This window comes from Aythya fuligula, chromosome 13 (assembly GCF_009819795.1).
Source record: "Aythya fuligula isolate bAytFul2 chromosome 13, bAytFul2.pri, whole genome shotgun sequence".
Lineage (NCBI taxonomy): Eukaryota > Metazoa > Chordata > Aves > Anseriformes > Anatidae > Aythya > Aythya fuligula.
In genome coordinates this window covers 14,754,678-14,777,553 of record NC_045571.1, presented here as the reverse complement: position 1 = coordinate 14,777,553, position 22,876 = coordinate 14,754,678, and the positions used below count along the sequence as shown (strand labels likewise).

Here is a 22,876-nt window from a genome sequence, read left to right as displayed (position 1 = left end):
TTTAAATAAAACTTACTCATCTTAATCAGCTAGGACTTCTCCAGGCTATGTATAAGCCTTGTCTGAACTTCAGAGTGTTATGGAAACACCAGTCTTTCAAATACGAACATAACCCTGTCTTAAATATGCCTTCAGGAAGCCACAAACTCAAACCAATTAGAAATAAACAAAACCCGATTGTTCTTTTTTTCATTTCTAAATGTGTAGTCCATGATTTCCTCACACTGGCTGATGGTATCAAAAGGACGATAAACAGCATGTTTAGTCCTGTTCCGGGGCATGATTGACTCACTTCATTGTAAGAGAGCAGGATCTGGCAGGAGGGAAGGGGAGGACACTGCTGTGAGTGGTTCCTTTTTAAGCACTGTCCTTTGGCCCTTTAAGGCTTAGTCTTGGCTTTTGCTCTAGTTAGTGACTACAAAGGAAACAAGGAGGGATTTTTATTAATTTGAACTCCCTTGGTGTTATTTTGTTGCCACAGAAGTCAGGTTACTTGCTGAGGAGTGTTCTTGCAGATGAGGCAGCAGGGATCTCTTTAATAGTTTTCTTGTTTTCTCTGAAGTTTTTATTTCTTCTGCTATCCTTTTCTAAATTTTTTAGATTGTGCGAATGGTGAAGAACACAAAAGGGAGCCCAATAACACTATCAATAGGGGATGGTGCGAATGATGTTAGTATGATTTTGGAAGCACATGTGGGAATAGGTAAGACCGCTGATAACAAACATCTAACACCTACAACTTGTCTGCTGTCCCTCGGTGTTGCTGAGGTTTAGTGCTGAGGTACGGTCAGCATCTCTGCCGGGAGCTGAACTGATCCCACCGAAAAATGTGGGAAGTGCTGCTGCTTTCAGCAAGGTTTTGCTCCAGATAAGTACGTGGCATAATCATGGGTAAAAGTTGCTTACTGGTCAGAAGGAAAGGCATGTGTAGCAAACTGATGTGTGATTAATGGCAGCCATTGCAAATGCAGTACAGTAAACATCAGGCTTTAGTAGGGATAACTTGTAAGGGGAAAAGTAAAGAAGTATTAAAGACTTGGTTCTGTCTTGCATCTTCACATGACCCCGTTTACACCTCCTTCATTCCCAGTGGTGAAACACCTGAGTTTTTCTGCTGTCCTCTGCACAAACAAGGTTGATGCTAGCTTAAATGAAATACATAATTTCCGCTAGTCTTCTCTTCGCTATTAAATTCAGTGCTGAGAATTTCAGTGGGATTGTACCTGCTTATCTCAGCTGAGCTGAAGCTGGCCTTCATCCTTTACCTGGGTTTGCCTGGCAGTGCTGATCGCAGCTGCTAGCATCTCATGCATCTTGCAGGGGCTGATGCTCTGCTGTGTTGTCTGCCCTGTCCATATGACTGACATCATATGCAAACTGTCTAAATTTCCGCAGATTGTTTTCAGAGGTTCTGAAAGTACTGGATATTTTTTTTAATATTACTAAAAAGGGTATTGAAGAGGGTAAAGATAGAAGAGAAAGGATAGCCTCTTTATTTCTGGCTGTTGGAAATGGCATATTAGTTGTAGTTCATTTGAATGTGGTTTCTGAGCGAACAAAACTGGCTTTCTTGAGTTTTTCACTGAGGGGATTTCTGGGGAGGCTGAGCATCTGCAGTGAAATAACCAGACTGCTAGATGCAGACAAGCCCCTGGGGAAACCAATTAGGTATCTTTCATCGGATTTAGATAGTCTTCACCACATTCTCTTACATAGAAAATTGGATAGCAAACTAAATATAAATTAAAAACTCCAGAGGCACATCTGATTGTCCTAGAGCCAAGGCAATGCCAAGTCTTGAAGAGCTTTAGTGTTTTGCTCTCCTGGGGTGTCTGCCTGCCACTCTGTGCCTGCAGGCACAGTCCCCAAAATGCCACGAGTGGGCATGCACGGTGGATGCATGGAAGTGTTTGAAATGTAAAGTCCTTGTAGAAGCAAGAATGAAGTATGGCCTTTATCGTGGCTTGAGACAGACTGATGTGAAAAAACATGGGTAGCATTAGTCCAAATTCCAGTCCCCTATGGATTAATCCCTTGCAATTCTTCTGTCTTCAGGTATAAAAGGCAAAGAAGGACGGCAGGCTGCGAGAAACAGTGACTATGCTGTCCCAAAGTTTAAACACTTAAGAAAATTGCTACTAGCACATGGGCATTTGTATTATGTGAGAATAGCACACCTTGTACAGTATTTCTTCTATAAGGTAAGGATGTGTGTTCAGCTCATTTTGTTGTTTGTAATACAGGTTTCTTTAACAGTAGAAAAAAAACGGAAAAAGAAAAAACATGTATAGGATACTCTGCTGTGTTTACCTAGAAAAAGGGTGTGTGTCTCCCATGTGCCTGTTGTTTGAGCTATGTATAAGGGAATGCAAGGTTGTTACTTCTTCCAGTGTCTTCTGCAGATAGTAGAAGCTGGGATTAGTATAACATTTGATTGAACACAGTGGCCTGATGTTGTGCTTTAACCAGCAGGCAGCTAAGCACCTCACAGCCGTTCGCTCCCCCTGCCTTCCAGTGGGATGGGGGAGAGAATCAGAAGGAAAACAAAAGCAAAAGCTAATGGGTTGAGATAAAGACAGTTTAATAGGACAGAAAAGGATGAGAAATAATGATGATGGTGACGATAACGATAAGAGAATGTACAGAGCAAGTGATACACAAGGCAATTTCTCACCACCTACTGACTGATGCCCAGCCTTTTCCTGAGCAGCCTTTCCCCAGCCCCAGCCAGCCACCCCACATGAATTTTTCTGCATGACATCATATGGTAGGGAATATCCCCTTGGCCAGTACGGGTCAGCTGCCCTGGTTCTGTCCCATCCCAGCTCCTTATGTACCCCTGGCCTCCTCACTGGCAGGATGGTGTGAAGAGCTGAGGAGTCCATAACTCCGTGTAAGCACTGCTCTACAGCAACTAAGCCATCAGTGTGTTATCAGCATTATTCTCATCCTAAATCCAAAACACAGCAGCTACTAGGAGGAAAAGTAATTCGATCCCAGCCGAAACCAGGACACCTGCTTTACCTGATATCATAATATCAGGTATTATCATCTGATAATAGGGGAAAAATATTTGGATTTAGAATGAAAAGTCAAGCATTCACTGAATGCATAAATGCTTCCCTGCTAACCCTTCTTTTTTCATTTTTCTAGAACCTTTGCTTCATTTTACCACAATTTTTATACCAGTTCTTCTGTGGATTCTCACAGCAGGTAACTTCCAGTAATATATCTAAAAAGACAGGGAAAAAGCAAGTCACGTCATAAGGCTTTGTAGCAGAGATTTGACTTGTGAGCATCCTGTCTCTTCCTCTTCTTTCTTTAGGTGATAGTACAAATTGACCTTGCTCAGCACCATGTCTGCAGCATAATATTTTTAAACCTACAATTGAAAATAAATAAATTGGCTTGCTTTCTATTTCCATCCATGACCCATTTTTGTTGCTTAAACACGGATGGAAGCCTTCCCAAAGTAACAGGAGGGTGGCTTAGCTGGTTTGCCAACACCTAATTTTGCTACACTTAAGAGAAAAGTTTTTTGAAGACTTCCTGGTCTTTTTCTCTCTGCGGTATTTCTCTGTATTAAAGTTGTCTTTCAAAAGAAGGAACAGTTTGTTCTTTTATCAGAGCCTTTAAAGTAAGACACATGATGAGCGTCATCAAACACTTGCTTTGTCCAAATGAGTGTCAGAAGGATGGATTTCTGTGAGGTGTGGGCTTGGGTGTTTGGAGACAATTCTTTGGGTTTTGTGTTCACTTGTGTGCTTTTGTGTCTGCTTGGTCTTAAAAGCAATCATAGGAGATTATTCTCTGCATGTCTCAGCAGAAACACTTGCTTTAAAAAAAAAAAAAAGAGAGAAAAGAAAAATCATAGTCTAAAAAAAGTCTAGTCTTTAGAAAGTCACAGGAGACATCAAGTGTATTAATAGAAACGGCAGCACAAGAGCAGCTACAGAAAAGCTGCAATAAGGACTGTTTAATTATGCTTTTCTGGAGGTCAAGATGGGGCCCAGCCCAGGCAGGTATGGAGCTGCTGGCAGTGGGGCTGCCCTCGGTGGCCATAGGGTTCTGGCCACGCAACCTGTGGGTGCCTCGGCCCCGCTGGCATTGCATGGGGTGTGATTTGTGTCTGTGACAAAGGGGTGCCTCCATGGGTTATGTATGGAGGCAAGGGCTGGAAACTGTAAATCTGTTTATGGGGAGACTTTTAAAGCCAAGTTTCTGTCTCATTTTGCCCTTCTCCCTCTTCTCAGCCTCTGTATGATGCTGCTTACCTTACCATGTACAACATCTGCTTCACGTCACTACCTATCCTGGCTTACAGCCTCCTGGAGCAGCACATCAACATTGACACGCTGACCTCAGATCCACAATTGTATATGTAAGTAGCAAAGGACTGGGTAAGCCTTAGCACTGCTTCGTTGGCCACAGTTTAAGCTTTGTTGGTGCCTGAAACAATCCATCAGGGATCACTTGAGCTGGTTGGTGTGCCTGCCCTGTGATGGTGACAAGGTAGCCATGGAACTGCAGAAAAGATTTTTTTTTTATGTCCCCGCTGCTTACGTGTTTAATGCTTATTTCTATTTATGCCCTCTCACAGTATCTGGTCCAGTAAATTGCCCTTCTGTCTGCATTAAAAAAAAAAAAAAAAAAAGAGGGGGGGGTCTGTAGATGGAATTATTCCTCTATAGTAAAGCAAGTTGCAACTCTGGCCAGAGCATTCACTCACATTAGTTCTGAGCCAGGCGGTGTGAGCCAAGCCTATGATGGAGCATGCAATAGATGGAGGGAAAATCTATCTTTCAGGAGCAGAGAGATCTATTAATTTACAGGAAAGTGAATGCTCATGAAATACAACTCAAGCAGGTAGTTTCTCAGCTGGTCTGGATGGATATCCCCCAAAGGCCAAATCTCCATTTCAAAACGAGTTACCTGGGAGCCATGCTCTTTGTGCTCAGAGTTTCCTCCACATTGCAGGTGGAAAGTAGAGGTTAAGAGGAGACGATCTCTCCCTGCTTTACTGGCTTCTTTCTTTACTTCATTGCAACTGGGGGAGTCCCTGACCTCCCGCAGAACCTGAAATACTTCATGTCTTCCTCCCACCCCTGCCCATACACGCACATGAGTGCAGCCCTTCAGGGGATTTGAGTATTTCTGAAATAGCTACTCAGTTCTGATTGATTAAACTTCTGTGTTCCTCCACTCATATGGCAAAACACACGTATTTCTAAATAAATTTGTATTTGAATATTGTGCAGCATAGACCAATAACAGCAGCCCCCTGAGCATTCACCTGGTGAGCTGTCTGATCACTGGTGTATGTGAGTTGAGGGAAAACAGATTAATTGTGCAGTCAGATAGCTTCACTTTGAATATTCAGGACTATGCATGTGCTGCTGAATACAGAATGACTGCTGTGCCTCTGCTGTATGAAGTGCTGAGTTGCTGCAGTGCAGATCTCTAGTCTGAGGCACAGTAAAAAGTCTGTTTACGATGAGTGCTGCAGGCCATAAATGTGAATGCAAAACAGATTGCACTGAGGAGGCTCTTCGCATTTTCTCTCCTTGCAAAAATAGCTCTTGGTCTGATTTATCTGTGCTCCTTACTCATACCCAAATTACAGTATGTTTGAGAATATCATGCATAGGATTCCAGTAGTGTTTTGCTTTAGAAATTGCAATTACTGGAGCTCAGCATCACACCTGTTTACAGGGTGCATATTGCTGATAATAGATGTTTTGCTTGAACAGTTAAGGAAAAAAATAAAGAGGAGAGGATTTTTGGTTTTGCCATAAACATGTTTTCATCCCCCATCAGTCTTCAAGTTTTAAAGAAGGTCATCTGAAAATATAGTGATGCAAGAAGCTTTTTTAAGCATAAGCAGCGGTTTTCAACTATTTTGGGGAAAGACTTCTGGAACAGTATTTCCTTCTCATGTCTAGCAAGTGTCAGGCTGTTTGAGGTGTAGTCAAAAGCATAGGTCCCTGGGGTTGCTGCTGGAGACCTGCAGCAGGGACCAAAGGAACCAAGGCTGGATGTGGTCCTGGGTTTGCAGCTCCGTGGCTGTGACAGTGGCCTTGGAGCATGTCCTCACAGGGCCCTGTCAACGTGCATCAACCTGCTGCTGCTGCCTCCGTGCCAGATCTTATTCCTGTTCTCAGCCAAGAGCCTCCTGCTAAAACCCCCGTGCTAAAAACCCACGGTACAATTCGGGAGTTTATTTTCAGCCTGTACAGAACAACACCGCTTCCAGGAACAGCACTCACAGAGCTTTCCCAAAAAGTGAGTTTTCACATTCAACAAAAAGAGAGGGAAGCGTGCCACAAGTTCTTTGCATCTTATGCATTTCTTCTTCGACATAGCCCTGGTTTTGAAATTCAGCAGTTGTTAATTGTGGATAGGGGAGGCAGCAAGGTGTTTGTATGAGATGCTTGGGACTGCATTACAGCTGCTTGCTTCGTTTGGATGGGGTTGGATTTTTGTCTGCATTACCTAGAGAAGGATAAAAAAAAATATGCTGAGTGTCTTTTGATTTCTTATCAAAAGACCAGTATGTGCATATAGCAAATGTTTAAGTCCTGTGTACTGGCAGGTATTTGTGTTTTATCTTCTTGTCTTCTACAGCAAGGGCCTGCTCCAAACCCAGGGAAACCCTGGGCTTTGCAGCAGGACCTACATGATGGTGATTTTCTTGTTGCTTGTTTTCTTGGCAGGAAAGTTTCCGATAATGCAATGCTGCAGTGGAGGCCTTTCTTGTACTGGACCTTCCTGGGCGCCTTTGAAGGACTCGTGTTTTTCTTTGGGGTTTATTTTCTTTTTCAAAATTCGTCATTGGAAGATAACGGAAAGGTAACAACACCAAAAAAGAAAGAAAGATGAGTGTTTCTTTTGTGCCCTGCCTCTTTTATATGCCTGTCAGTGAATATCTACACGCTTAGTCTGTGCGCTGTGTCTCGAGTCTCGTCCAACGGTGTAGCATTGCTTATGGTGTGATTCTGCAGCAAATGCTTAAAACGAAACATTTTCCAAATCGCCATGGAAACAGTGTAGAGGTGGTTATGCTCTCTAGGCACAATAAGTAGTCTTACAAAAAACTTTTATTCCACCCTAGTGATGTCTCCAGCCTGTGCTTTGCACAGTGCACTTTCACCCCTCCATGTGGTCCCAGGAGTTGGCTGGGTGCAGGGCAGGACCTGCCAGTGAGGAAACCCTGCTCAGGCCACAAGGGACCAAAGTAGTGCCTGCACGAAGCCTGATCCAGCCCCCCGCTTACTGTTGCGAGGGGGAAGGCTGGTGCTGGCAGCTTGCTGCTGTGCCGAAGCCAGCACAAGTTAGCGCTGCCGTCAAAAGGGAGCAGGCTGCTCTCCTTGTCCCCGCTCTCTGCTTGTTCGTGCCTCTCACACTGGGACTGTTGTTTGCATCACCATGTGAGCGAGGTGTGCGAGCTGGCCCAGGCAAACTTGCATAGAAAGATGGGGAGGGGGAAAGAACTTAAGATTTTTTTGCTGGTTAGCTGAGAACAGAGCAAAGCATCGGTGCAGTGCAGCTGCCTTGCACGTGGTGGTCTGTGCTGTCTGGGGACGCCCTCCACTGAAGGGAGGTGTTAGCAGTTCTCAGCTGATGGAGAGCTTTACACCATCACTTGTGATCCTTGAAAACACCTTAGCTTTTTTTTTTTAGGGGACAACAGGTGGAGGAAAGCTGAGATTTGCATACCTTGCATCAGTGCCACCATTTATGGCCCTGGCTATGTGTAGTCACACACATGTACTGTAGATTCAGTGCCTTTCTGTATTTATAGCCATTCTGATTGCATTTGAATAAAACGTGTAAGCACTGCAGATGCCTTGAGAGGTCAAGTCCATGTGGCACTAAAATAAGACCTGTGGTTTTGTCCTGTTTTGTAAGCACTTATGCCTGTAAAGAACTGCTACCAGCAATTGCTCATAATATCCATGTATGTTTGATTGACTCCTTTTTCGCTCCTATTGACTTTAATTTTTTTGCATTTTTTAAAAACTTTTACATTTCACTTTCTGTTTTAATGTATGCATTCAGATCTTGACAGCCTTTGGTAAGCATCTGTCCCATTCATTGCCATCATTTGGATTTATATACAGTATCTGCTTTTCTTTGTTGTGCGTAGTCACTAGTATCTGCAAAATAAACCAGTGTATTCTCGTATGGAGAAGCACCCACTGGTGCGTCCTGCAAGTGGGACTGAAATGGCACGATAACCAGAGGTGCTGCGATAGTTCTGTGTCACGAGAAAGCAGAAACTGAGTAAATGACCAAGAAGTCATGAAATGCAGGTGGTCCAAATGACTTGTGTTCTCAGTCAACATTGCTGTTAGTAGGAGGTTGTACCTGTCACTGTCACGACACCGGGTCACTTGTCCGTGGTAGTGCATGGCACAGGGTTAGAGTAGCGGGCGGCTGGCGTGCTGAGCGCCCGGCGCGCGGCCCGAGTAGCAGTCGCGCCATCCCTCCTTCCCCTCCCTGTCCTTGCTTGCACCGTTGTCATTGTCGTCGTTTCTGTTCCTCTTCAACGAGGTGGACAGAGGCGCATGTGGCAACGCAACGTGTTTTCCAGGTGTTCGGAAATTGGACCTTCGGAACGATTGTTTTCACTGTGTTGGTGTTCACCGTCACTCTGAAGGTTAGCCTCCTTCTTCCCTTCTTCTTGCAGTCCTTTTTGAATGTTGTGTATATGGTGCAGTATAAAAGCGTTTACCCCATGGGGTGAATACGTTGAAGATGTATTTTATGAATATCTTTCCCCCCACACTTCATATCTTCTGTTCCTCCAGACAGGCAGGAATTTATAAGTGGCTTAGTGGCTGCTGTTCTTTGTGTAGCCTCTGGTCTGTGTGTGCTTATGACAAGTGCTTATGCTCTGGTAAATTATTTCCCTATGTTTTGCCCTCTTCTGAGAACTTCGGTTCGTTACAATTGACTTTTTTCCCCACGCTTAACGCCCCTTGGCTTTCAGCTCCAGAAAGAGGAAAGGAACAACTGAGTACTCGGGTCTGCCTGCCTTCTTTCAGATGCTGCTCAGCACCATAGGGATCACAAAAGCACATCTGTCAAACAATAACAGCCAAACTGCTTTGTTTCACGGAGCTTTCCAGAATGAACAGTTTGCATAAGGCCTTACAATAGGTCTTTTATGTTTGGTTCAGGACAGCAGGTGGTGACAGAAGGCAATTACAATTACTGCAACCTTTACACATTTGTTTCATGTAGCATCAGAGGTTGCATCAAACTTATTCTGTTAAAAAGTATCAACTGCAATTAGAAACTTGCTGCCTCCCTGTTGATGTTGTGCCAGTCTGTAGATATTGAAAGTGTTTCCCAGGTGTTCATACACAGAGAGGTAGCTGACTGGAAAACTTCAGCCGTACTCTGAAAGCGGACAAATTTTATATAAATATAATTGAATATGTTCTGCTTGTAATGCTTGTTCTGCCTGTTTATTTTTATTTTTAATTTTTATTTACACAGCTAGCATTAGATACTCGATTCTGGACGTGGATGAACCACTTTGTGATATGGGGCTCCCTTGCCTTCTATGTGTTTTTCTCGTTCTTTTGGGGAGGAGTCATTTGGCAAGTATCTTTTCTTTCAATGGTACTTTAGGGGAATGTCCATCACCTGCTTTGTGTTGGATGTGACTGCCATGTCTCCTCATTTGGGTTATCCAAAGATTTGGGGACAGCGGGGTGTTTGCAGCTGTGATAAGCACGTGTTAGTACTGATCATGGCGATTAATAGTGGTAGGCAGCACAGGTTTGCTTTTTTATGTCTTCAGATGGAATATTCTAGTGCTGTCATGGTGGGGTTTGTTCCTGGGGAGGGGAAGGGATGCTCTCTCCACACAGCACTGCTGGAAGAGGGCTGTTGTGTGACAAGATCTGTGCAGCAGCCTGGAGGCAGGTGGCACCCGCTTGCAGCCCAGGAGCTCGGTTCTGGCGAGAGGCAGTTTGCCTTTCTGCCCACAGGGGCATTTCTGGTGCTGAGGCTGCTGTCTTCACTGGGAGGTGCCAGTGTAAATATTTCAGCATCCATTTGTGCACGTGGGTGGGAAAGAAAGGAAAAAAAATTACGTTGGAAAAAACCTGGGGATAGGAAAGGGAAGAACAGACAGACTCAGAGCTATAGTGCCCGGCACTGTGGGGCAGCCGAGGGGGAGGTAAGCAGGAGAAAGCACAGGTCCAGCTGCTGCTGCAACAAGGAGGAACAGTGGCTTGGCCAACAAGTGAGGGAAAGAGGCAGTATGAAGATGGGAGAAACATAAGAGTAGTCCCAGGAGGCTGCTGGACAGTCCTCCAGAATTAGCACAGCTGAGGGCAGGAGATGGGTGGGGAGAGGAAGGGGCAGCCTGTCTCTGTGCAGGCTGTACCCATCTGCCTTGGGAAGGGAGGTATTACTGCAAACAGTTTGATCCCAGTCTGACCTAGTTGGGAAACTCGTTTGGCTGACAGTGTTAACCAGAATGTGTTTCTATCTTTTCTTTTTCAGGCCTTTCTTGAAGCAGCAAAGAATGTATTTTGTATTTGCCCATATGCTGACTTCTGTTTCCACGTGGCTGGCAATAATTCTCCTGATCTTTATCAGCCTTTTCCCAGAAATTCTTCTAATAGTTTTAAAAAATATAAAAGAGAAAAGTCATCAGGTAAGGAGCAAGGTGAAAATACTGTGTGATGTATCATAAAGGCCTCTTCGATTCTTAAGCACCAGATGAGCCTGTAATAGCACTGTGTGCCATTCACATCTCGAGGGAGGCTTGCTAGAGTCGCGTCTTGCTCTTTCACATGCCAGAAATGTCAAGAAGCTCATCTAAAAATACAGCCTAGATCTCTAGTGTGGTGAGACTCAACCAGTGCCTTTCCTTAATTACCTAGGCTGGATGGAAAGCTTCTCTCTTATAAAAGTACTATAACCCTTTTCCAATCCAAACTGATCAACCAAACCACATTGTGTACTGACAAAAGCAACTTGATTTTAAGTCAAGACGTTCTCCTTGCATATGCCCTCCAGGTGCCAGCACCAGGGGAGCGATTCAGGCAGGTCTTGTCACATCTGCCCATCTCCCTAATAACTGGGGGCCAGTGCAGCAGTGTGAGATTACAGTGTCCAGCTCTCCTCAGTAGTGCTCAGGGTTACTCTACACAGAGCGTGACCCCATGGAGACAGTCCCTGTCCCTTGCCATGTGCTTGCCCAGAGGTGACGAGCATCCCTGCAGCATCGTCCTCCTGGGCAGCGCCTGCTCCCTGGCCGTGCTCTGCCACCTGTCGCTCTGTCTGCCTCGCCTCCCTCCTGCAGTGCCTCTCTTCCCTCCTGCGATTTTAGCAAGTTTTGCAGCAGGTCAGCAAGCGGCGAGCTGCCAGCCACTCCTGCCCTCTTGCCATCAGCTTTGTGTTTTCTCAAGCAGCAATGGAGTACAGCCTGTCGATGCAGCCCAAGGGGCAGGAGGCAGCAGTGTGCACTGTCACTGCTCGTTTTGGCCTGGGTGTCTCCATTGCTGCAAGCTGATGGCACAGCAGAGGTGACTCCTTTGCCAGCTGTACCCTGAACTGGCTCCACTGTCCCCGCAGGGCTATGCAGAGCTGATTTTATCTATCTTGGGCAGGGCTCTGTGTCACACAAAAACACTGGGTGATTTTTCAAATACTCAGGTGCAGAACAGGCTTCTCTCCTGAAGCTGGTAGGTCCTGTGAGGTTTCAGTGCACTTTCTTCACCTGGGATAGCCTGTTATTTTTGGTACTCATATACTTTTTAATAGAGCTAATCTTTTCTAAATATCCAATGAAGTAGTAAGTTTTTTTTTCCCCCATAACCCTTGAAGTACAAGCTTGGCAAAGTATCAGTGAATTAAAACATGTGTCTGCAAGAATGAAAAAAAACCCACCACCCAAACCATTAAATTTGAAAGCAATACAGATCGTAAAATAAGTATAGCTAAATTCTTCCCATTTCCATGTTATTTCTTCCTTGTAAGCATGACTTAATAGTTTCTGGATTGACACCCTGATTAGGGAGGATAGAAATGATTTGCTCTCAGCTCTAGTCATAGGGCAGTTTGAGCCCACTGTCCCTGAAGGGAAACCTGGGGGTTACTAAACCCCAGCTCAATCTACCCAAGAGGAGACCCATTTTTGCTTCCAGCTCTTGGCCAGAAGATCCATTCTCGCATTTAATGCTCGCTTTCAAGTGCGCTTTAAATGCGTTAAAAACAGCTCTTGTGAAATCGTTTAGCAAATCAACACCAAGTGTCAACTAGAAAAGTCTCTTCGTATGTGCATTCTAAACTAAATGCAGGCTGAGCCTTATTGAAAAGTACATTTCAAGTTAAGAGCTTTATGAAATGCCTGGAGCAGATACCAGCTCTAGATGTCCGTGCTGGCTGTCAGACATTGAAGTCAGCCACCCAGTTTTTCAAAGGCAATCAAGACTAGGTAGAGGATTTTAAATTGAGATCCTTTTTGAGAATCCTAAGCTTAATATTGGAAAAGATAGATACAAGTTTCCCAAGGGGAGCGTTACATACAAAACCAGATCAGTGTCCTTGTTTAGCTGCCTGAACACCCAGCTTGACAGCTCAGGCTCCCCTTGGGAAGGAAAAGATGGACCGAGGCCAGGCCAATAGGAGCTTGCCCTTGACCTGTATGGGACTGAGTTTCTGTATGACACAACACAGCAGCTCTGTTCAGTTTTTATTAAATTTTCTGTGTGGATTTGTTTTGTTTTGTTTTTGTTGTTTTGTTTTTTTTTTTTTTTTTTTAACTGCAAGGCACGTTCTTATTTTCTTTGGTTTCTGTCTTTCTCTCTCTCTTGTACTGCAATTTTCTGTCTTTTGTGCTGTTGTGAACTAGGTAACGAAGCGCCTTCCTTCCTCAGGAACATCCACTATCTTCATGCTTTCTCAAACTTCCAGCAATCACAGCTTTTCTTGGAGCGAATAAGGTGATTTCCTTTCTGAGTCAGTACGTGTTGCTTGCTCTCCTGCTTTTTCCTTCTTCTAATGCATAACTGCTAAAAACTGGTGTTTAGATTTGCTCACCCAGCAAGAGCCTGCTTCCCTCTACCCCCCGTTGCTTTAATTTCAATCTTTTGCTTAAATGTTTTGTCTGTCTCTGCCCCTTTGGCCTCCTGCTGTTCAGATGCTCAGGTCCAGCTGCACACCTGGTGGCTGAGCTGCTCATGCTCAGCACCTGTGACATGGGTGCAGGTGATGCTTTTGTGCCCGGTGTCCCTTTAGGTGCTCAGGGGAATTCAGGCAGGTATCAGTCGTGATGCTGGGGTTTCTACCAGGTCCTCAGCTGGGGTGAATTGTTCCTGTTCATGGAAATTGGTGCTGCTGCATAATTTTGTCTAGTCATGGATCTGTCTCCCAATTTCTCCCTCCCCTCTGTAGGTTTGTTTTAGTGGGCTAGATACAAATTGCACTGAAGTGTAGAACAAAGTGGACTCAATTCTGATCATCCTACTGGATGACCTTGCAAACAGCCAGGTTGTTTGTTGGATATGCTTGTTGGATAGTGTAGGAGCTGCTCGGGCACCCTTCTTGCCCAGCAGACAGTTCCTGCTGACGCTACAGCTGCCCTTTGGGCAAGCACGTAAGCCTTAGCACTCACACCACAAGTGGCTGAGGTGGCTCACCCCAGTGCTAAGTGCCTTGGATACATGCCCATAGGGCTTGGTTTCCCTGGTATCACTCATTGTTTTAAAAAATACTGGTTCTAAGGAGAGCGAAGATGTTTCCCTCTCGAAAGCACCTCTAACATAAACCTCCAAGCCTGAAGGTAAACATTTTGGGAAGCAGAGCTCTTTGCCGAGTGCCATCTGTGCCTCTTGCACTGAAAAACCCAGCCAGTATTGATCATGGTGGTATTCAGGGAGTGTGTATTGTTACATCCCCTGTGGTATGATTTAGTTGCCTGTAAAAAGATGTGTGTGTTTCTTGTTGGACCACTAGGTAGGTTAAAGTGTTGCATGTGCTACAAGTATTTTTGCCTCGCTGTTGCAGAGCAGTAGGAAGGCACCTGATTCATTGTCGTCCAGACCTTCTGCCAGACCACTCCTTTTAAGAACATTCTCAGATGAGTCTAATGTGTTGTAACAGGTACCCTGTCCTAAGGAGTTGGGATGGTTTTAAAAGGTGTTGATTAACCAAATGTAACTTCCCAAATCAATTAAACTGTGGTTCTTGTAATCTTCTTGATTATTGGTGTGGGGCACCTGTCTTTGTGAAATGGGGATGCAATACTTGGGAGGCATTTTAATGTGGGGACATTTCCTATCTAGTGTTTGCAGAAGCCCATACACGCAAAGATGCACTCAATCTGAAATACTTTGCTGTATTCAAAACAAATCCTTCAGTATAACTGATATTTTGGTCTAGCATTAACAGCACAAGAATACAGGTGGTGAATTGTGCTGACTGGCTATAAAAGCTAGCACTGATGTGCTTGCAATGAAGTATTCAAGTCTAAGCCATTAAAATGATTCCCAGATTGCATCTGAATAGTACAAAAATCCAATTTTCTAGGGCGCATGCTGTCGTCAGATAGAAATAAGTAAATTTTAATTCATCTTAATAGATTGAAACTAAACACGTGTACTCGTCTGTTTGTCAATGTAGCGTATGGCAGGCATGTCTCTGTGTCTGTATGCATATACATACACTGGGAACATCCTGGTACAAGCTTATTTGATTCTAAACATCGTAGTAAGCCAAAAGCTGTCTTCTTGCTACAGAAAAAAATTAAAAGTGCCGAAATGAATTCACAACGTAGCTTTTAGCTGAGATGTTACAGAGCTGTGTGGTGTCAGCTGCAAGCATTAAAATGCAGATTTTCTGTGGCCCCCACCTGCTTGCAGAGAATCCAATCTCATCATCAGAGTGGCAGGGAAAGCGGCCGAGGGCGGCAGCCCACAGCTGGGCTTCATGCCCTGCACGGGCGCTGCCACGGCAGGCAGCAGGTGGTGCTCGCCGCCCTGCGGGGCTGGGCTCTGCACCGTGATTTATTGTCCTGGTGTTCACCCCCCTGTTGTGAATGGAGTTTGGCACTTTTATCCTACTCTAATCATTCTTCCTCTCCCATAAACTTTTTTTCTTTCTAAAAATAACGATGCAAAAAGGGTTATGATTTTGGCAATGTAACAATTGCAATGCGTGTGTTTTCCTTCTGATTTTTGCAGACTGGCCCATTTGATCTGCCTATGTTAGTGTCATACAAACGTATAGAGAATGGCTATGTGAAGACTGAAGATGCTGTTACTAATTCGGCAGAAAGATATCCCCTCAGGATACTTTAAAATGCTCCATGCAAACAGTGCATATTGTCATCCTGTAGGAAAAAAACAACAAGCAAACAAAACCACGTGTTTTTTAACGTAACAGTTCCGTTTAATATTACCAAGTATGTAAGCAGCCATGCTGATGAAGCAGTAGCCAGGCACTGGCCGCGGTACCTGTTTGTCTTTGGTCTTGTTGCTTCTTCCTTCCCTTCCTCCTCCCCCCCGGCCCCCCCCAACAAAAAAAAAATAATCTGCCAAATCAGAAGACTATGGTAATTGGAGACTGGGAAAGCATCTTCTGGAATTGTTCTAAAACAGCATGATCAAAGTGCAAGAGAGAAATGCCTCCCTACGTCACATGGGGGCTTCCTCTCACTGCTGCAGATCTGCCTGGGAGCAGCAGAGAGTTGCTGAAGTCTCTTGCTTCGCCTGACCAAAGAAGTAGCACAGACTGTAACCCAATAACAGCCCTGGCTGGCTCCCCGAAGGTGCAGGGGAGAGCCCGCTCCCCCAGCGCAGAAGCCAGATGCATCCCTGCAAGCATCTTGCCTGGTGCCGCGAGGGCTGCCCCCTCCTGGCGTTGGGTGGCCAGATGCATGTGGCAGAAATACTTGAAGACTCGGGAAAAATCACCGCTGGCAGCGCAGTGTTCAGTCACACGTCCCTCCGGGATGGTTGGAAGCAATCAGTGACCCATAAGCAGCGGCAGCGTGCAGACAGTGTGGTGCTGGGCGTCCTCCTGTGTTGGTTTGCTCTGTGCTGGTGGGTTTACTCCTGGTGGCAAGTGAAGTCAGGATGGTTTTCCCTTGTTTTGGAAATGTACCAGGACTGTTCATGGAGTAAGGAAACTTTCCTGGGGAGGGAAGAACCTTGAAGGCTCAGCTGTGCCGGACTTCCAGCCCAGGTTTGCCCTGGCTCCTGTGGCTGTGCTTGCGTTACTGCAGCGTGCAGTTGGTGAAACACTTGGAAGGTCTGAGTGACAGCGCAGTCCTTGGCCAGTCCCAGGGAGCTGGATGGTGCCTGTGAACTCGCAGGCATAAAACTGCATCTTGAGTTATTTGCACTAAGAAAACAGAAGTTGGTTTTAAAAATAAAAGTACATTAATCTGATTTCATTTTACACTTCATTTGGTTTTCGATTGGCATGTTCTTTTTCAATCTACCTTTAGCAAGGTAGTGGGAACTTTTCTTTAAGTTTGCGCAGCAGAAGCAAGATGCCTGACTCTCAATTTTCTCTGACACTTCATATGTGGAAAAAGCAGCTTTTTCATCGTGTTGAGTCATAAGCAGTCACGGAGCACCCTGCGTGCCACCGCCCGACGTGTGAAGGTCCTCCCTCGTGCTGCCTTCCCCTTGCCCTGTGGGCACAGCCTGCGGCCGGAGGCTTGCGCAGAAATACTGTGATACACACTCACATCTACCTTCAGGAGCAACGAGCTCTACACTGCAGCTGGGTTTTTACCTCCTGCTATGTCTCTTAGGTTTAGTTTTGCTTCCGTGCAAGGGAACAACAAACTGGGGCTAGATCAAACATTCCCTTCATCAAATTTTGCTAAAGAGTGGACTGTTAATTCTCTGAAGAGTCTCTTGCTCTCTGGCTGCAAAATTCATCTTTTTCAAAAAAATTCAAGCAGGATCCAGATAGGCTGCAGGCACATCTGCCATATGTGACGAGGACATTGTGGTGGCCCTACCTGTGTGGGAGGGGATAGGGATGGAAGGAGCAGAGGGACGGGCAGAGTCCCTGTGGCTGCCCTTGAACCATCCCACACAGCAGGGGCCTGCGGACAGGACTGCTGTATTATATGCTCTGCACTGGCCTCAACGCAAGTGGTGTCTGTCACCTTGTGAGCAACCGCAGCTCGACTCCTTGCGGCATGCAAGTAAGGAGCTGCGCTTCCAGCATGTGTCCCATGGGCAAAGCTTTTTTTCTTTTTCCTTTTTCTAGCTCACCTCACGGACCTAGAATTCAACTTGCAGACCTTGCCCGATTCTCAACTTTAACTGCTAAAAGGTGGTGCCTACAGATCAAGTATGCGATGAATACAATGAAGATGCGCTCTTTATGCCAAATCTAACCTTTCTACCTAAATATACAGTTGCTGACTTGTGTTTACATAACCTTTAAAACGCAGGCGCTAAACCGCGCAATTCCTGTGATTCAAAACCATTCCAAGCCCCAGTTGTCCCAAGCCTGACAACCTGCTTCTCAGTTTGTTTTCTGTTGTATTCTACTTCTAGGGTCAAATTCTGTTCCTGTGAGATTCAGCTGGAGGTCTCGCTGTTGATGTTAGTGGGAACGGAGCGAAGCTTGCCATGTATGTGCAATGTGTGACCTGTCTGAATAAAGCCACTGAAACAGGCTGATTGCTGCAGCCTGTGTTAAGCTGAAGCCTTCTAGGAATCAAATCTTCCCATTTCCAAGTATCCAGTCTCAGTATGGAGCAAGCCATAGCTGTAGCTGTAAATTCAACCCCAAGGCATGTACGCTGAAAAGCGGGGTGGTATTAAAATGTCAGGAATAGCAGCTCCTTTGGGGAAAAGCAGGTTTTCTTGGGCTTGGATTTCCAGCTAGGGCATGGATGTAGTTCCAGGACTGCTGTGCTGCTATGGGCCAGAAGAGCTGCCCCTCCTTGTTCAGCAGCAGCAGAAGTGAAATTTCTGTTGCTGTGGATGCATCATGAAATCAGGGGGAATGGGACACACGTGCTGGAGTCACAGAAGGAGAGAAAAGGCAGTGATACTAAGCGTAAGGTATCAGCCATCAGGCTGGGGGCAGTGGCAGTAATCTGACAGCAATGCTGTGATTGTTGTTCATATGCCATAACACAAGCTGCACTGTTACAGTGCTCGTTAGTGAGCTAAAAGGTCAGTACAGGCTTATCGGTGGGGAAACTTGAAGGAAAAGGCTGGGGTTTTTCATAGTAATCCACTGAAGTTTAATCACTGTCTAGTGACACTGAAAGATAAGCAAAGTAATTAAGATTCCCTCCAAAAATGTAATGTGATAATGGGAAAACTCGCTGTATTCATAGCTACTTTTCAAAAAACTAATCCTAATTGTTATGAGAATATTATAAATGACTTGGAATTGCATACAGGCTTAAATTTGAATTCGGGTACACACAGTTGAAAAACTTACCTAATACTGCACTATTCATCCAATTTCCCAGCTATGGATTTTTTTAAAAAAAAAACAAAAAACAAACAACACAACATATAGTATATAGAAAGTGTAAATTATATACAGGCAATGAGAAGATACATTTTCAGCTTCTTGCAAAAAAGGACTGCAACCTTACATTTTTTTCACTTAAATGCAATTTTATACATTTATGTTGCTTTATATAAAGGAAATTGAATGTGAATGTTACCTTTTATGAATGCAACTTGCTCTTTTTTCATTATGAAAACTTTTGTTTGAAGTAATCAATAAACTTTGGTATGTTGTTCTGATTAATAAATATCTGTTGTGTCTTGTCTCCTTGGATGCTCCTACACCTGTCTTGCAATGATCTATACGTGGGCTTTTACAAGTGGGGCTGTGGGCATTTTCAGTGTGGGGTAGCCGGTGCCAGCTGCCACACATATCTGGCAATTTTCCTGAACAATAATCTGTCAAATTAGGAAAACAAGTCCCATGAATTAAGTGAATAAATTGATTTAACTTTTTAGAAGAGTTAAACTCAGAGCTGTATCTGACCAGAACATTTAGGGTAAAAAATAAAATGCAGGTCCATGTGTCCAGCTTCCATATACATGTATGCATGATTTTTTCTTAATGCTGTGCATTGGTTCTGTGTGTCATGGCTAACCTGTACCAAGCTGCTTTTTTTTTTTTTTTAGTTGAAAGACTAGAAACACATAAATGAGGCTTATTCTATGGTTGGTAAGGTGCCTGGAGCTGGTGAAGTGCAGGCCACATATTTGCATTGCTGAGATTCCAACAGTATAATGAAAAGTGAGTCTCTCAGTGCTTGTGTAAGACATGAAAAACATATACTTTATTTCTTTAGGATGTCTGATTCAAACTGAAACGTTCATAATGAAAACTGACAGTCAATTTGATAAATTCAGTTTTGGCTGCTTTAATTTCTGCAGCTCCCATGAGCCGCTGTAGGACAGATGGCTGTGCTATTTAAAACAAACTATAACCTTTAAGAAGAAGCTTGTACCACTGGAAACTAGATACACGCATCAAGACTCTTAATAGCTTATGTGGAGTGATGGTGAAAATCAGCTGAAGGACTGGGAGGCTTTGAGCTGGCAGTCCCGGCTGACGGGACACAGCAGTCAGCGTAAGCACTGTGGTTCAGAGCTGCTTCAGAAAGCTCCAAATTTGCATTTAAAACAGCTGTGTACCACCTCACATTCAAAAGGAGAAGCAATGCAGCTTTGTAAGATGGTTTTCAGCAAGGACAGCCACTTTCTTAGGGGTCAGGCTGCTGACAGGAGGGCAGGTGGGCCGGGGTGGCAGCAGGGACCTCTGCTCGGCTTGCTGCTAACGTCTTCAGGTGTCTGGAGGTAACCTGCTAAGCTGGAAAATACGCTGTGGCCTGGAGAAAGGGCGTGTGTGCACCTGTGAGTGTGCTTCCGTCCAAAAACGGGTTAGAGAAATAAACAAGGTAGGTCTGGCTTAGGCAGAAAAAAAGTGAGAGTAGGAGAGCACGGGGGAGTCCCTTCTGTATTTCACACTGAGGCAGCAGGTGAAGTAAATCCCATCCTGATGAAAGCAGTGGCAGGCTCAAACTGGCGTCAGAGGGGCCAGGGTCTCTCCTGGCTGGGGAGGCTCCAAATGGCATTTAGCTAGCTCAGGTTTTCCAGTTCCCAGCACCACCCTAAAACATTAAATCTGTTCCATCCCGTTTTGGCCACTGGAGTCGGGGCGTGGAAGATGAAGCGGCTGGGCTCGTGGCTAAGCGTGGGGCTTTGCAGTGCAGGCAGGTCTCGTAGATCAGACGTGTGGGCGAGGAGAGACTCAGCAGGGGAATTGCAGGCACAAAGCTGCTGAGGCTGATGTGGCGGAGCAGAGCAAAGGTGCCTGTAGCAGCCTGCCAGATGGCGCGGCAGAAGAAACTGGGATTTGGCCAAGCCAGGGGAATATGTTGCAGCAACGGCGATCTGGAAGGATGAGAGCGGGGCTGGGCAGCAGTGCCTGTAGCTTTGAGATATGTGCAGCCGCAGGACCGCGTGTGAGACCTGAACAGAGGTCTGACCTGAGGGTGACAAGTTAGATTACCCCGTTTAACCAGAAGCTATTTCTTGAAGAAGATACTAGGAGGCTAGATGGGCTCTTGGCCACCCAAGGCTGAAGGTGACCGAGGTGTGCTTCTCAGGGCTTATAGGGAAGCCTCTAAGCAGGTGACTTCTCCAAGCGGATCTGGGGCTGGAGCAGCTGCAGCCGGGCGTACTGCCCCAGCCATTGCTTTCTGCACAGCCAAGCCATGAGGTGTGTGAGCAGCAGCTTTCAGGAGGGGCAGAAATACAACCTATGGTTTTCCCCAAATTAGAATAAAAATAGAGGCTGGGGAGAAATAACTGATAAGTCTATTCAGAACAATCTCAAAGAGATCATATCACCACGAGGACTCATGCCTGTGGTTGCCTAAAACTAAGCATACGTGTTTGACTAAGCAGACGCTTTTGAAAGGCAATTTCTAAAAAACAAATAGTGGTACCACTCCCAGCAAAAACTGCCTTTATGAGATACAATGTTTTTTGTTTGTTTGTTTGTTGTTTTGTTTTGCTTTTTCCCCAGCAGCTGAACTGGAATTAACGAAATAACTGGGAATTCTCCCTACACCTCCCAAAAATTGGGGGATAAGGAAGAGCACCCACATGGAACAAAACTCTGCCAGGATTTCCCTTCTGGTGAGAGCTCCCCCTCTCCAAAGGAGCCTTTCCTTCACACACAGCCATGTACACATGTATGTGCTGCTCAGGGTGATGAATGTTGTTATGAGGTCTGGGGAGGAAAATCCTTGAAAAGGAAACGCCAGTGTTTCTGGCTGTCATTGTTTCCTTTTTATCTTCTCATTGTTCCCTCTGTCTCAGCTTATTGTTCCTGGGACAGGCTGAGGGAGCAGGGGTTGAAGAGAAGGCTGCGGGCAGACCTTGTTGGAGCCTTTCAGTACCTAAAGGGGCCTACAGGAAGGCTGGGGAGGGACTCTTTGTCAGGGAGTGCAGTGATAGGACACAGAGTAAAGGAGCACTACAAGAGGGGAGATTTAGATTAGATATTAGAAAGAAAACATTTACTATGAGGGTGGTGGGGCACTGGCACCAGCTGCCCAGAGCAGCTGTGGATGCCCCATCCCTGGGAGCGTTCAAGCCAAGGTTGCACGGAGGGCATCCGGGTGCAGTGGGAGGTGTCCCTGCCCGTGGCAGGGGGTTGGAACTGGGTGGGCTTGGAGGTCCCTTCCAACCCAAACCAGGTCCTGTGATCTGTGTGGATGGGCCTCGGTTCTGCACGAGCTGTTGCAGTTTGAGGAAAACTGCATTTCTGTGGTGCGAATAAAAGAGGAATGCAGCATGTCTGTCATACCATGCCTGTAGCCTGGCACACGGCTATTTTATAACCACGTTTAGTGCTGTGCACGAGCTGGTTTTTTCTTGATGAGTAACTGCACATGAACTCTCCCTCTTTGTGCAGGACATGCTTTATGACCGAAGAGAAAACTGTTCAGACTGTGAAACCTGAGAATCTGCTGTGACAGACGAGGAGCACTGACCGAATGGGTAGTTTTTCCTTGAAAAATTCTGCATCAGTGCAAGAAGAGACAAGGTCTGCCAAAAAGACGGTGTTTTTCACATTACCATGGTTAGGCCTTGGGTCCTAAATTAATAGCCCTGACTGCTGAAGTGTTGGAAAAAGGCTGCTATTATAGTAAGGAGCATAATTAAAAGGTTGTTTTGGAAAAACAGGAACATCCACTTCTCTGCGCTGGCTTCCTGGGCAGCTCTGGCTGCTGCTGAGAATGAGCTGGCATCGTTTGAACCTCGGCATCGGGGAGCTGAGGAGCGATGGGTCAGGCTGGCCTTGGCTGAAGGCTGGCCAGCTTTGGCCATGGGATAGTTTAGCATGGTTCTCAGATACTGTTGAAGGAATTCGCTAGAATGCTTCTTGCAGAGGATGAAAACACTTTTTTTTTTTTCTTTTTTTTTTTTTTTTTTGGGGGGGTGTCAATGAAAACCCGATGTATGGCTTTGTCAATGCCACCAGGCAATGCCGAGCTAGGACTGGAGGGACTCGGGGAACCCAGCGGCGGCTTGGGCGCCCCTCGCATGGAGTGGGGGGGGGCACCGGGCGGCAGCCGCCGCCTCAACCGGGCGCTGGCAGCGGGGGGGCGGGCACGGGGCGGGCGGAGGCGGCTCCCCCATTCCCCAGCCCCGCCTCGGCGGCGGCGGCGGCGGCGGCAGCAGCACGGGTCCGGGCCCGGGGCGGCGGCGGCGGAGCGCGGCCGGCGGCGGAGCCCTGCCGCGGGGCATGGCCCTGGCCCCGGCCCCGGCCCCGGCGCCGGCCCCGGCCGGCCCCCCGCCGGGGGGCACCTCGGCGGGGGAGATGGAGCGCT

General features: G+C 46.0%; 1 protein-coding gene across 7 annotated transcripts in view; it reads left to right on the top strand.

The window, feature by feature from the left end:
* ATP11C (ATPase phospholipid transporting 11C) overlaps nt 1–18,769 on the top strand; it is a 58,797-nt gene extending 40,028 nt beyond the window's left edge. For 2 of the 7 annotated variants that reach the window (XM_032196314.1, XM_032196312.1), the window contains exons 21-31: nt 601–703; nt 2,056–2,201; nt 3,154–3,213; nt 4,254–4,381; nt 6,714–6,849; nt 8,059–8,074; nt 8,594–8,659; nt 9,505–9,608; nt 10,522–10,675; nt 12,878–12,968; nt 15,207–15,309. In XM_032196314.1, the coding sequence (XP_032052205.1) occupies nt 601–703; nt 2,056–2,201; nt 3,154–3,213; nt 4,254–4,381; nt 6,714–6,849; nt 8,059–8,074; nt 8,594–8,659; nt 9,505–9,608; nt 10,522–10,675; nt 12,878–12,968; nt 15,207–15,234 (1,032 nt within the window). In that variant the 3' untranslated portion in view covers nt 15,235–15,309. Of the gene's footprint in view, nt 1–600; nt 704–2,055; nt 2,202–3,153; nt 3,214–4,253; nt 4,382–6,713; nt 6,850–8,058; nt 8,075–8,593; nt 8,660–9,504; nt 9,609–10,521; nt 10,676–12,877; nt 12,969–14,031; nt 14,128–15,206 lie in introns of those variants that run through there. The other 5 variants (XM_032196318.1, XM_032196317.1, XM_032196316.1 and 2 more) reach the window with 5 other exon arrangements.
* The last annotated feature ends 4,107 nt before the right edge of the window (nt 18,770–22,876 follow it).